We start from the raw sequence: 15,830 nt of genomic DNA on the forward strand, positions 1-15,830 counted from the left end.
AAACATCAGATGTACACTTGGTATCAGATGCAAAACGTTTCTTTCAAACCCGACTAAACAGACTGGACATAGGTCTAAATTAAAATTTTAATACAGAGACTCCAATCCAGATAGGTCAAAACTGAAATATTAATTAGATAAATTAAACAGAGATGTAAGGTCATACTTCATTGTAGCTCAACAGTATGTTTAAAAGTTAATTGGACAACAAGAGCTGCTAAATTCTTTAGTCTATTCATCCATTTGTAGGACCAACTTCTGTCTGACAGACTTGCAGCCTTTAACAGAAAAGATTTTCTCTTTTTCAGGAAAGAAGGGCATGTCTCTGGCCACTTTATCTGCCAGATCAAAGTCTTCAGTCATGTTCAGATGGACCATCTCAGCCATGACGCACTGACGCACATGCTTCAGCTCCAGAGGTAGGAATGGAATATAGTGATCAACCAGATGATGATCTATGAGACTGGAGTGCTGAAATCCACCTGTAGACATACACATTAAAAATTACAGGAGTTATTTGATGTCTAAATGCAACCAAATATTCAGTATCGGGCCCGATATGCCAGCGTATGTTGTGTCCCAAACAAAGAAACACAGACAACAGAGCAAACATAGAACACATGATGTAGGCTACGAAGTAAATGTATCTAATTAACAGAATATTCAACAAATTAAATATTCACGCTATAGTTGTTGTGTGTGACCTGATAATAGACTGGAATAAGCGCGCAGCGGCACAGATGCACGGGCTTGTCGATCACATCCCTTTTTCACAGACATCACTTCGTATTGTGCCTTTTACCCCAATTACCATACTTTTACATAATCTTCCGTTATTGAAAAACTATTGCTTTAATTAGCTTGAACAACACTGAAAACCATTAACAAGACCTTTGTCTCAAAATATAATCAATCATTTTAGTGATTCTCATTTGCTACTTAAATCTACAACATTTTTAAAAAAGCATCAAATATCAAATCAAATTAGCACAAAATCCACTTTGTGCTGTTGCCCACAATTGTGTCAAGGATTAGCCAAATTTCCACGTGTATCTTGAAAAGTGGAAGTTTTGGAAAGTGCTGCTGCAAGTTTTTGTGCCACATAGTGGTTTAGAGGAAAATAAAATAAAATGTGCCTTTTACCCCGGTGCATATTTTTTTAGCCCTGTTGTACCCTACTAAAAATGAAAGTATTGGTATTGGTGCATCCCTAATTCTGTATTATTATATTTATTAAAATTATAAATGGATACTGCCTTATTGGAACCTTACTTGTCCATGTCCCTAAGCACACCCCATCCTTAACCCTAACCATATTGAACCTGCTGATCAGTAAAGTTGTCCACGAAGGTCCAGGAAGAGAGCCACAGTTATATATTGTTTTATACATTTATATATGGATTGTATTTTAAAAGGTTGTACGTACTTGGATGTACGCATATACTATATACTTTGGGCTTACAATATGATCTGCAAGCGTCAATTTGCCAGCCCATCCGATCACTGCGAAGGTATTAAATACCCGTCACTTTATTTTCACTTTTCAAATATTTTCTTAATTTGAAATGCATTGAAAATATAAATATTTTGTTTAATACTTAAATGATTTTTTAATACATACTGTTTTTATCATTAAAAATGTTTCGAAAGATTTTAGTCTCCATTTCCTTGCTGTTCATCCATAGCTCTTCCCGATCTTTGCCTTCTCTCCAGGAATCCAGAGCCACTTCAGCAATCACATTCCCACCTGCATTACTAAGAATAAACACAGCTTAGTTAGGTCAATGTTTTGGGAGAGTAGAGCTATTTAACTACCACTTCGTTTGAATTTTATATAGCTAATATTTTGTTGGCTACAACTGCATTTGTGGAAAAAACAAACCCATGATTTGAGAGCTTTACCTAAGAAAAATGAAGAGTGCATTTTGGAATGACACTCCATCTACACGGGCATTGTAGTCCAGAAAGGCCTTTATGGTGTCAATCAGTTTTGGCTGCATCTTGTCCATTTCATCAAATATGAACATGGAGCGGGGAAAACTTGATACACTTTTAGAAATCCACTGCTTTAGCTGTGCCTGAATAATAAGAAAATGCAAATCCCAGTAGAGAAATTACTTCTGATATGTGCAATATTCCCACGACCATTTTACAAATATATATATTATTTTTTACTTTCATATTATAATTTTAAATATACAATTTACTAAATTTTCAATGTACTGTAGTAATGAATACTGGGAGAAAAATGGTGTCCGTTTAACAGAAACACAACTTCATTACTGTATAAAATGAAAATACTGAAACTGTAAAAGACCCAAATCTACAACTATCTGGCCAACTCTGAGAGTCTTGTGGGCTATCTTACATCTTAAAGGTAGTAAGGACCTGACCATAAAGAAGCAATTCATTGTTGTAATTGTGATTGCTAGAGTCTTAGGCCAAGGCTAAAGGATTACCATTTATTTACTTACGCTGTACGAGTCTGACTTTTCTTTGTGTGGGAAATGATGCTCAGATATATACATGTGAACATGTTCGCTGTTTTCTCCTTTTTCATAAATGTTTCTTGCAATGATTTTAGCAACATGATTTTTCCCAACTCCTGCTGTCCCATGGAAAGACAGAACGAGCGGTTTGTTTGGCATGCTGTCAGTCATAAATGATGTTACAGATTTTAGTACAACATCAGACGCAATGTGTTGCCCAAAGAGAGAGTCTCTTAAATCTTTCTCCAAACCTGAAAGACGTGGAGAAATGTCAAGTCAAAGATTGTTTGTAGCTTGGCATGATAATTTGTGCTATAAACAAATAACTACAAATAACACTGAAAGCAAAAAAAACATTTCAAAAGAAAGTATTTTTTGTCTAAGTACAATGAAATCACACACCTAAAATAGGGGGGTGTGTATAGCAAATTAAGCAAACTTTAGCCAGCTGAAGAAAAGTCAAACCAGCTCATGCAGGTTCCCTTTCGAAACGTTTACTCGTATTGCGTCTGCTATGGGGAAAACTCCCTTTTCTCAGATTACTGAAGCCTTTTATTCAATAACTCAGTTCTACTGCACAGCCATAACAGTGCCGTGATCTGTGCGCGCTTATTGGCTGAGCAGTGGGAACTGCATGAACCTATGGTAATGCAGCGTATCTGCGCGAGCAAATCGGGGCGCATCCCGCCGAACCAAGCGCAGAACCCGCCAGAAGGGCGGGGTATCTGCCTATATGAGCAGCTGTCGAATAGGATTCAGATTTATTCTCCTGTCATAGAGTATAGACTCATAGAGCATATTCTCTTGCCACTTGCCGGGCCCGCCCCAGCAGGACGCGTTCATTGAAGACTGACGCTTTCACTACGAGAGCGCGAGTCTCAACTTGCTGCGTTCACAGACCACTTTCTTTAAAGAAAGTGACTCCTCCCCTCGTTCTCCAATGTTCTCTTTCTCTCAATCATGAGACAAAGAAACAGCAGGGCTGAATGAGCGGGACTTAGTGAGCTCACAGCAGTTTATTTCCCGCACGTCTCACTCTCTCTACAGTGAGAGGATTCCTCAGTGCTGCTTGCTGAGTTTTGCCTCGCTGTGCTCACGTTCCGCGGCTCAGCAGCGACCAAGGCACCGAAGCGGAGCCGCAAGCCACGTCTCTGGCTGGCCAAACGCTACTCATTTCAATGCTGTAACAGGTGCTGTTCTCCCGCCTCAGTGCGAGACGCAGCCTGTAATACTTAAGCTATTGCCACTCGACTTGGGCATGGCAGTCCATCCCCGGAGTGTTGAGCTGGATTTTGAGGACAATCAATTGAGGTTACTCACCACGCACTTTCACAAAGTACATGGATGCAGCACTCTCCCCCCTGAGACAGAAGGGGATGTGCATCCTGAATTACCTCAACGACTGACTTGTCTTAGCCCAGTCAGAGGCTATCTTTATTTCATACATATTTCATAATTTAATTCATACAGATGGATGCTCCTCAGCCCTTTGGAATGCTTGGGACTCATGATCAACCTAGCCAAGAGCTCACTGTCTTACAGCCAGGGAATCTCTTTCCTGGGGGCAGTTCTCGACTCAGCCAAGATGCAGGCAAGGCTAGCAACCTAGCGCGCTCAGACCATCCAGCGGCATGCAATATTGTTCAGAGTAGGGGCCTTTTCCCCTCTCTGAACCTTTCCGCGGATGCTAGGCCTAATGGCCCCTATATCATCAGTACTTCCGCTGGGCTTGCTGCACATAGCGCCCCTGCATTACTGGCCAAAACCACAGGTCCCAACTCATGCTTGGCGATCAGCTTTGCATAAAGGTGGACCACAGCTCTGTCAGAAAATGACAGAAAACTTCCTGAAAATGACAGGGCACCATGTATTAGTCTGGTCGGTCAATATGGCGGTGATGTCCTACATAAACCACCAAGGTGGACTCAGGTCGAGGCCTCTCTAAAAGCTAGCCAGACGCCTGCGCTCACTGAGAGCGTGGCAGACTGATCCAGGGAGCAGACATGCTGTCCCGGGAAAAAATGTGTTCCCAAAGAAATAGACTCTCCATACCCAGATGGTTCAAACAATTTTGAGTATCTTTGGCAAGGCAGAGGGCGACCCCAATATTCTTTACAAAGAGCAGGGTTGTGCTGGCCCATGAATGGCCCAGCCTTCCCATTTACACCTTTTTACACCATTTACAGCTTCTAGCAGAAGCGCCATGGCCAATTTCCCTGAGGAAAGACCTCCTTTCCCAGACGCACAGGACAATCTGGCATCCCCAACCGAGCTGTGGGCTCTCGACGTATGGCCCCTCAACGGAAACTTATGGACCTCCCAGCGAAAGTCCTGATACTATATCTATATCTCTAGCCTCAGGGCTATATCTAGCCCTGAGGCTAGAGCCCTGTCCATGCTTCTATGCCCTTAAGTGGTCTGTTTTCCGCTACTGGTGTTCAGTCTGGAACCAAGACACTATTCATGTTAAGTACCGCTAATTCTTTCCTTCCTACAGGAGCTAATGGATGTGGGTCGCACCCCCTCCATGCTCAAAGTCTATGTGGCGGCCATAGGAGAATTCTATGTGGCCGGCCAGTCGCTGGGTAGAAGCAACCTGGTTGTTCACTTCTTGAAAGGGGCAATGAGGCTCAACCCGTCTCATCCTCTTACCATACCCTCTTGGGACCTATCAACGGTCGTTAGGGTCCTTATTTCGCCATCTGCTCTTCCCCCTTCGGAAGACGAGCGACAATTACACTTACTCTGCCCTGTCCGGGCCTTAAGAGTTTATACAGAGGGCTCTGCCCAGTTTAGGCATTCAGAGCAGCTCTTTGTATGCTTCCGTGGCCGCACCAAAAGGCTTCCGGTCACAAAGCAGACACTGTCCACCTGGATACTGGACGACATCGCATTGGCTTAAACTTCGATGGGCCTTCAATGCCCCATCTGGCATGGCCTCTCCGTGGGTGTGTTCCAGTGATGTATCTATTGTTGACATTTTACAACTTGGAAATCCCTGCACTGCAGGCATGAATTCTCTCTGTCTAGTTGGAGTTGATCTCTGAGTGAGCTCAACCCACTATTACCTCTCTGGAGGCTCCGACCACAGTCCGAGCCCCTTTCTGGTCGGGTGTAATTCTGCCCTCTCTTAACCCTATTGCCCACAAGTCCCTCATCCAAGCACCTTAGGTTAGAGCCTTAGAAGATGTTGTTCTGCTTAAACATAGCACGACGTGATTGGATTAGTTCCCCATAGCGTCGCCCAGACGCAATACGAGTAAACGTTTCGAAAGGGTACATCTCGGTTACTAAAGTAACCTCCGTTCCCTGAGATAACGGAAAGTATTGCGTAGATGGCGGTGCTATAGCAATACACGGCTTGGTGTCCGTCACTTCAGTTGAATTAACCTAATGGCGAGACCAGCTGCTCATATAGTCAGATGCATCGCCCCTTCTGACGGGTTCTGCGCTTGGTTCGGCGGGATGCGCCCCGATTGGCTCGCGCAGATACGCCACATCGCCATAGATTTATGCAGTTCCCACTGCGCCGCCAATAAGCGCGCACCGATCACGGCACTTTTATAGCTGTGCAGCCCAGTAATTTCCCCTATAGACCTTATGTAGCCCTGCCCCTTTTCAGCGGTGCGCTTGTTGTCTTTTGTCTTCCGGTCTGTATTTTCACAGTGATCCTGCGTATTTATGAATGAACATTTCATTTTAAAGCTGCTGTCCGTAACTTTTTTAAGTTAAAAATAATCCAAATTAATTATTTAAAAAAAACATCTTCAGCCAGTGTTCAAAACTATCTGCTTGCCATAGCTAGATTCAAAACGGTTAGCTTGTAATAATGATTTTAATTCCAGTGGTACTGGTGGGTTTTCGCGGGAAATTCGAGCATGTCTTTGCGTCATTACGTCACACCCGTACACATAAAGAAGGAGTTTCGGCTAGCCGGCTATACTGCGTGTGAGTAGATGTAGAGATAGGCTTTTCTCGCAGCACTTTACATGATTAAACTTATGGCGGATCCAGAAAGATCCAAACAACGATCATCAGTCAACTGGAGATTAACCAGTTATAAAACCCAAAAGACTTTGTACTTCGGATTTAAGGTGGAAAGAGAAAGAAACCGTCTCATGCGAACACAAGGATGCACATCGATACACATAGGTTTTGAAAGGTGCGTGAACTCCCGAAGGGGTTTGAAACGGAAGAAGAGACAGCTTTTTCTGCTGAACAAGTAAGACATTTCAATAGTTCAATCGTGTAACAGTACGTTTTCTTAATTCTCACTGTTATGGAGTTTCCTTTGTTGTGCCTTTCTCGTTTAGCTATTATGGAGAATATGAATTCTGAACTACACAGGTAATCATAAAACACATTAAATAACGTTAAGTCACGCAATGCTGATGTTGTTAACATGAACAATTTGAGAACAAAGTAGGCTATGATTTGCACGGTTGCTGTAAATCGCGCTGATTAAATCTAACGATCGCTTGTCGAATGCTTTCCCTCCCCCCTTAGTTGATCAGAACAAAAATGGATGTTACTTACTTGTTCAGAATACATTTTCCGGTGAAAATTCTTATGTCGGTCAAACTTTCAAAAAGTGAATCTGTGATTCTGAATGACAGTATCCACACAGCGCCGTGATTGACAGCAGCACTTGCCTCAAAACACTGTGTTCATTCGCGCTGTTTCATGCCGATTTACAACCCACGTAAAGATGATAATTCTGCGAATCACTGCAGTTACAGATTTCGAACAGAGATGGCGACAAAAAGGGAAAAAGCTACGGACTGCAGCTTTAAAGGTTGTATCAGTGATTTCTGGCCCAAAAATAAATGTCTAATCTTTCCTTACGATCCGCTAGCTGCTCGCCCCATAAGCATGCCGTCCAAAAACCGCGTCTCTGTAGGCAGCCTAGGCTCTGAGATCTGCACACAAAAACAAATGGGTACAACCACCACTCAAAACCAAAATAAACAGTGTTCCAACCAATCACTGACAGGGGCGGGTGTTGTTCCGATTTCGCGTCCAGCCGTGCACGAGCGCAAAACCTCACAACACCTGCCCCTGTCAGTGATTGGTTGGAACACTTTATTTTGGTTTTGAGTGGTGGTTGTACACATTTGTTTTTGTGTGCAGATCTCAGAGCCTAGGCTGCCTACAGAGACGCGGTTTTTGGACGGCATGCTTATGGGGCGGGCAGCTAGCGGATCGTTAGGAAAGATTAGACATTTATTTTTGGGCCTGAAATCACTGATACAACCTTTAAAATCATCCCGGTCTACTGACATTTAAGACATTTGCTTTAAACATTACAATCCTCATGATAACTTCCGTTAACTTTAAATTAAGTAAATCCACTTCAAAAGCTAATTACTCCTGGACAGCAATGCCATATAAATATACAGAGCAACCGCAAAAACGGAAGTTCAAAGACATTCCAAAGATGGCGGCGCCCTTTGTTTCTCTGGCGCATAAGGTCTATAGCGTCTAGCAGACACAATACTCGTTATTCCCGTTATTTCCGGGAACCAAGGTTACTTCAGTAACCGAGACGTTTCCTGGTCAAATTTATATCGGAAAACCAGAGCAGCACACCAAAAAAATCCTGAGGTTTTCTGTCACTTTTACCAGACAAATTATATAATACCTTCTAAAATGGTATAAAAATAGTGAAATTAATTTTATAATAACATTCAGAATAAAAAATATTGTTGTAATTCAGCCAGAAAGGGAATTATGAAAAAAGATAATGAATTGTTGTTTAATTTATCCCTCCCCCTTTCTTTCAGTAATGCTATTTTTATTGGTAGACGCAATAGGCTAACAATTTAGGGAAAACGTAACGTTTTTGTGCTTTTGGGGAATGGAAGTTTTCACATTCAATTATTACACATTCAACAAAGGAAACATTTAACGCTGTTTGAACCATAACGTATATCGTCAAAAAATACGACACATTATTTTGCATTTATACTCACCTTTAGGGTCAAAAGGCAGCAAACCGTCCCGTTCAAAAATTTTGTTAACGACATAAGATGCAGCAGCCGCTAACACATCAAGAAAACCTGAAGATACTGTAATATTAGACACCAGCAATACAACTAACAAAAGGCGCACTTTCATTGTGAAAGCGAATCATCCAGATGTCTTTCAGGTTTACGGTTTCGTTTTTAGAAAGTAGGCTAACTCGGAGGGAGAACTGACGGATTAAGAGACGTGAACTGTACGCCTTCAGCAAACATTTATTTTATTTTAACCTTTTTATAGCCTTTTACATACACACTGCAGTGGCATACGCCTTATTTACAGACTACGAGGAAGAAAAACGCGCGTTATTCCTGTTTTTCCAGTTTTTAGTAGGCTATGTTGACGTCGTAACGCTGTAACCATGACCACTACAGAAATTCTTTACGTGCTTCTAACAATAAACTGGGTGATAATAATAATAGGCCTATTTCACTTTATGCTCCTCTTACATTTACATTAGGCTATTTATTAAATTTAGCATTTTTATCCTAATCAACTTACAAATTAGAGCAGAAGCATTCAAACCAACAGCAGCAATTTACAGGTGCTGTGACCAGTCCCAGTTAGTCCAGCACAGAACATGTGGCAAGTTATTTTATTTTTTATTTAAATTTTTTAATATAGAATAGTAGGTAGGCTAATGGGTCAAGTGTTGCCTAAAAAGATGCGAATTCAGCAGTTTCTTGAAAATGGCTAGACTCAGCAGCTCGAGTTGAGCTTCTTATATTGTATATAATTATATATTAAATATATAATTACATATATGAAATACATGTGAATGAAACATCGCTTTGTTTTTCATGCTGTGTATTCACTTCTGTATTCATTGTGTGATTCAGCTCTTCATGATTTTACTGTATATTTGGATCTAATCACATACACCATCATCACAGAGAGTGACCAAACCTTCCTCATTGTGATCATGTGTTCTGCTGCCTGGAAATAAATAAATGTAATAAAATAAAGTCTCCTGGAACTGATGACTCTGGGTTTAACCTCTTGAATTCTTAAGGAAGTGTGAGTTTGACCTCCCAAGGAGACAAAAAATCTTCGACAGATGTGGGGAAATGATTTTTCAGTAAATATCTCCAGTGGGATTGAGTCTGGGATCATGCTAAGAGAATATCAGTGTGTAACAGAGCACATGCTATTCAATTCAAAATAGTACATCAGCTACATGTCACTCTTATACATACATGGGCAGTATTTCAATTAAATGTATTTTAAATACGTATTTAATTACTTTAGTGTATTTTGTAATTTGTATTTTGCAGGTGTGGAAAAATGAAAATGTATTTTGTAACAAAATATTTTGAGGGAGTGTATTTGGAGTATTTCAAATACTTAAATACTTAAGAAAAATCACCATAGTAAATGATTTTGCCATATTTTCGGTCTGATGTTGGCAATGGCAATGTCCAGGTTAGATGCACGAAAATCACGTGACACCCTGTAGACCGGGCTCCCTCCAAGAAGTGAATGAGTTTTGAACTCTTAAAAACGGCATTAAGGTAAAGTGTTTTGTGACAAATATACAGTCTACACACACACATATTGCACACTGAACAGCATTATAGAGAAAATAATTGTGCCTTATGAGACCAATGCACTGTATTGTCATTCATAAAAGGACATCATAGGCCCTACTTATTATGAAACAGCGCGTCTGTCGTAACTCCACTGAAATCTCCATGCTAAGCAAGTAAAGCGTTAATATAACGTTCACCATCTGCAGTTTTTACACGTTTTTAAACGTATTACATGAGAAATTTTGATATTGATTTTGTATAAAATAATCATCAATCCTATTGTTTTTCAGTAATTGCGCACGCAGCGCGATTCTCCTATGGAAAAGGCACACGGGGTCAGGGCAGTTAGAGTCTCGTGTGTAAAACAAACCCACACATATTATGATTAATATGATTAATCATATTTATTATGATTAAAATGGAATTTTGATTTTGTAACGAAAATTCTCGGTCTGTTATTTTTACACAAAAATCGCTGCAAAAGATGCTTTCCAACAGGTTTTATCATAGTTTTTGTCCAACTCCATTGACTTGTGTTGGATGTTCTGTGAGGTGCGGTATTACTCCGCTGACGGAAACGGGAATGGGGTTGTATGTATTATTTCTGTAGTTATGCAGTCGCGGTATCGTAGGCTACGCTATCCAAACATTGGCAAAGGTGCATTATCGCCACCAACTGGGCTGGAGTGTCTATTATTCAAGCTCTCAACGGAAGAATGTCCGGTTGTGAGGCGTTTGGAAAAAAAGGTCCACAGTTTTACAACGGATGGTAAAACACCTGTTGTTCTGCTGTCTAACACAGAAACCGAAAATTCTCGGGACAGCAGCATTTTTCCAAATTTCAATCTTAACCGTTCTATTTCATCAGAAACGATCTTAAAACAGGGCTTTAAGTGTAAAATACCGAACTTGTCCTTTAAGGCACGAGTAGAGTAACGGTGATAATATGGCTACGTAGCTTACATCAAACACGTTTTGCTATTAAGGGCAGCCTACCACACCATTGATATGAACTTAGCTATACATGCCATTTACGTCAGAGGGAGCTATTTCAGGCCCTGTAGAGGTTTAGTGAAATGCCCATACTTTTTTATTTTGCTTCTTCGCGGTTTTGAATTTACACATTTCTCATATTTGTGTTATTGCTACTATTTGTGTTATTGACCTTTGAGTAATACAAAATAAGACTTAAGATTATTGTGGGAGAATTTTTGTATTTTCAAAATATTACTTGTATTTTATTTAAATACATTTTTCACATCAGTATTTTGTATTTTATTTTGTTACATTTTATGAGCCAGTATTTGTATTTTGTAACAAAATAGTTTTTGATGTATTTGTGCCCACCTCTGCTCTTATATCAGAAATAAAATTAACATTTATTGTATCTGGTCTTGTCACTGAATTCAGTTGTTTTGGAAGAAAATTGCAGACCACTTTGGCAATATTCTGGGATGAATATACAGTAGATGATGATCCTTGTTCATTTATTCTAGGTCTACCCACGGGTAGTATTTTGAATAAATATCATAAGTGTAACGGTCACCAGCTGGAGTGCCCTTGAGAGACAACAGAGGGCACTCTACACCAGACGATCATGTTCCCATAACATTTCCCATAACTCACTGCCCGGACTCATCAGCACTCATCTCATTCACCTGTTTCTCATCATCTTGTTTAGTTCACACCATAAATACCTGGTTTCCACATTCACTTATTACGAAGTCTTTTTGTACTGTGTGTGTCTGCATTTCTGAGCGTTTTCCCGTGTTTGTTTTCTGTTTTTGACTTTGGATTGTTCTTGGACTCTGATTATTGCTGCCTGCCCTGACCTCTGCCTGTTTCTTGGATTCTCTCTGTGTATTCTCCATTGTCCTGTCTGCTGTTTCTTGACCCTGCCTGTTTGACGTTTCTTCAATAAAGCTGCAGATGGATTCTACTCAGTCTCCAGACTCATAACAATAAGAGACTTTTCAGTATTTTAACTTTTGCTGCAAAAAAGAACATGTTGATGTTCTGGATCAATCCAAAAACTCCTTCAATCTAAATAAATAGCATACACTTGTGAAAGAACTCATCCCAATGGATTTTTTGACATGTAGGTACGTTCTTCTAGACGTATTTCATTGGATACGGGCAGCCTATTTGGACTATGTTTCTCGCTTGAGAGATGAGAGTCGAGTATCTGCACCTCACCGGTTAGGGTCCCGCGGCTGCTGAAGCGGCAGGGCAGGATCGATCATGGTGAGGAGTCTGACGGGAGTTTTTCCCTTTTGGGCTTCTCCTGCTAGCTCTGTTGCTCTCATATATATATATATATATGTATATATATATATATATATATATATATATATATTTAAATTAATATTCAACTATCAACATGCATGGCAATATGCAAACGTATAACAAAAAAACAAAACAAAAATACACAGTTTGCCAGGGGAGGCTTATAGACCATTACAAGAAGAAAGAGGACCATAAGTTGACCGTTTTAGCTGCCTTGCTTTTGGAGCCAGAAATCTGATTAATATAATGAACAAAATGAATGGGAAATTTTGCCAAAAGAATTAATACATTTATAATGAAGTACATCTTTTCTTTACTTTACTTTGGCTTCTATAACTGTTGCTCTCATGTCTTTTTTTTTTCTTTTTTTTTCTTTAACAATTGCAGTTTACAAGAACGTTCATCTCCATTATAAAAATAATACATTGTGCAGTTTCCAACATTGCGGGTGTTTTAACATAAACAGAACATAAAATAAAGACTCACATAATCACATTTTGCAAGGGGAAGTACAGATTTACAAAAAGATATCAAATTGTTTACACACATTCACAGTTTCTGTTGCCTTTTGATTAAGAGAATACTTAATCATGTTGACATATTGCTTGGCCTCATTGTTAAAAGCAATAAAAGATGTTTTGGAATGCGCAAACTTACATTTATGAATGTAAAATTTTGCCAAGAGAATAATGAGATTAATAATGAAAGTTTCATTAGGCCTAGTCTTAGTTCTGTTGAGGTCATAAAGGCCAAAAAGAACATCCTTCCATAACAACTTGAAATCTTTCTAAATTTTTTCTGCAATAAAATTACAAATGTCACAAACTTTGGACAAAAGGGCAGTGCCAAAACAAATGGGTAACTGTTTTGTTGCTCTCATTTCGGTTCAGGAAGCTGATCTTAAATGACGTCACGCGCAGGTGGCAGAGTAGTAACTTATGCTGATTAATATATTCGAGATCTCCGAGATGCGGCTGTAACAAACATCGCACCTAATTACTACCTCACTGTTTTTTGCTTTTGCTATTTTATTAATTTGCTTTATTGGATGTTTGATTCATTGCGGGTCCCCTCATATATGGAAGTAAAATACCCTGCTTGCATTTTAATGCATTGTATTTTTAGGGCTATTCTGAAATTCAACAGGGTTGAATATTTAAGCTTTGAATATTTCAATTCAAAACATTTCAAACACATTTTCATTATAACAAATTAAATAATCCATATTCACCTTTCATATTTCACTTCCAAAATATTCAAACTGTTTAAAAATACAACCTATAAAATTCAACAGGCAATTTTCGGTCAATTTTATTTTGCTTTGCAAATTCGCTTCCACAAATTCAGTGGTTCAAATTCGACAGTAAATTCAGCATTGACATCCAGTAACTGCAGGAAAACGACTCGGTTACTAACGTAACCTCGGTTCCCTGAGAGGAGGGAACGAGTATTGCGTAAGTAGCTTACGCTATGGGAAAACTCCTTTTCTCGAGAATATTGAAGTCTTTATGTAAAACGCATTGCAGCTGCACAGCTGACAGCAATGAACGAAAGCAGCTCGGTCATTGGCTGTGCTGCGACAACTTGCTCGAACCAATGACGGGGCGACTCTGAATGCACGACCAATGACCGCGCTTCGCGCCTGCGTGCGTCAGAGCCCGCCAAGATGGGCGTGGCCAAGAGCTATTTATTGGCCGCCCTGTCATGAGAGTTCTTTAGGTTAAAACGACTGAAGCGAACTAACCAAGCACAAGCACGGCAGCTTACGCAATACTCGTTCCCTCCTCTCAGGGAACCGAGGTTACGTTAGTAACCAAGTCGTTCCCTTTCGAGAGGTCTCTCCTATTGCGTAAGTAGCTTACGCTATGGGAACACCATGCAAAATATGGTAGCCAGAGGCAGGTGCCTGAGCTGAAAAGCAAAGTTATCATCCAACTAGCCGGCAGAGGCGAGCTTTATATGTGGGAAAGACAGAGCGGCTAGAAGGCACTCAGTGTGACACAAGCACATACATAATCTAGATACGAACTCGTAGTTCAACTAGCATCATGCTGATAGTACATTGGAATGCAATGTCGGGACCTGTAGGTTGTAGAACCTGATAAATGGGGACGATGAGGCCCAGCCTGCCGCCGCACAAATATCCCGCTCGACCATGCCCAGGAAGAAGCCACACTCCTGGTGGAGTGTGCTTTGACTCCCCAGGGGCATTGAAGTCCCTTAGCTTCATAAGCCAGTGCTATAGCCTCAACTATCCAGTGAGAGATTCTCTGCTTTGAAACGGCGGAACCTTTCGTACGGCCGCCAAAGCATACAAACAGTTGTTCTGTCTGTCTGAATAGGGCAGAACGCTCAAAATACACTCTGAGAGCCCTAACGGGGCAGAGTAGATTAGCGTCGTGTTCGTCTGCTGGAGACGATAGCGCAGTTAGGGAGATAACCTGTGCTCTGAAGGGAGTGGTGAGCACCTTAGGAATATACCCGTTTTTCGGTCTAAGGACGACCCTGCAGTCGTTAGGTCAGAATTCTAGGCAGGCAGCGCTTGTCGAAAGCGCGTGCAGGTTGCCCACTCTCTTGACCGAGGTGAGTGCCAGCAAGAGCGCAGTCTTGAGCGAGAGCTGTTTAAGGTGCACGGTTCGGAGTGGTTCGAACGGGGGCCCTTTAAGAGCGTCTAGAACAGTAGCTAGGTCCCAGATCGGCACTGAGGGGGGGCGTGAAGGGTTCATCCTCCTAGCGCCCCTTAGGAAACGAATAATTAGGTCGTTTCTTCCCAATGGACGTTCCATTACAGGGTCGTGTGACGCTATGATGGTCGCCACATATACTTTAAGCGTGGAGGGGGTGCGGCCCGCCTCCAGAAGCCCTTGTAGAAAAGCGAGTACGTTCGTAACTTCGCATGTTTCAGGGTTCAGGCCCTTGGCATTACACCAGTCACTGAACACTTTTCCATTTCTGAGCATATAAGCGTCTCGTGGAGGGCGCCCGCGCCTCAGCGATGGTTTTTAGTGCTCCGCTCGTGAGGTTCCTGGGAACCCGTTGAGGGGCCATGCATGAAGGGCCCACAGATCGGGGCGGGGTTTAAATATCATCCCGCTGGCCTGACTGAGGAGGTCTGGCCTCAGTGGAATCGGCCGTGGTGCAGATTGCATTTGCATCAGATCTGGAAACCATGTTTGGTTCTTCCAGAGTGGGGCTATCAGAAACACTGCGTTTTTCTCCTCTCTGACCCGACTGATGACCTGAGGCAGCATCGCGATGGGGGGAAAGGCATATAAGGGGCGGCTCGGCCAGCTCTGGGCGAGTGCGTCCGTGCTTTTCGTGAAGAAGAGAGAGCAATGCGCGTTCTCCTTGGAGGCGAAGAAGTCGATCTCCGCTTTGCCAAAGGTTTTCCATAACCACTGAATCGTCAGCGGGTTGAGAGCCCATTCTCCTGAGAGAACCTTGTCTCTGTATAGCATGTCTGCCCCCTGGTTCAGGCCGCCTGGCACATGCGCTGCTCTCAGCG

At 41.5% G+C, this 15,830-nt stretch overlaps 1 protein-coding gene across 1 annotated transcript; it reads right to left on the reverse strand.

The window, feature by feature from the left end:
* Positions 1 to 69: 69 nt before the first annotated feature.
* On the reverse strand, positions 70 to 8,843 carry LOC143725902 (torsin-1A-like). The gene is made up of 5 exons (XM_077218732.1): positions 8,462 to 8,843; positions 2,475 to 2,740; positions 1,903 to 2,078; positions 1,622 to 1,755; positions 70 to 482 (listed from the first exon to the last, which is right to left on the reverse strand). The coding sequence occupies exons 1-5, from the start codon at positions 8,604 to 8,606 to the stop codon at positions 232 to 234; spliced, it is 972 nt and encodes a 323-aa protein (XP_077074847.1). The 5' UTR covers positions 8,607 to 8,843; the 3' UTR covers positions 70 to 231.
* Positions 8,844 to 15,830: the final 6,987 nt, after the last annotated feature.

The sequence above is a fragment of the Siphateles boraxobius genome, unplaced genomic scaffold (assembly GCF_051911475.1).
Source record: "Siphateles boraxobius isolate OS27281-9 unplaced genomic scaffold, OSU_SipBor_1 77, whole genome shotgun sequence".
NCBI classification, from domain to species: Eukaryota; Metazoa; Chordata; class Actinopteri; order Cypriniformes; family Leuciscidae; genus Siphateles; species Siphateles boraxobius.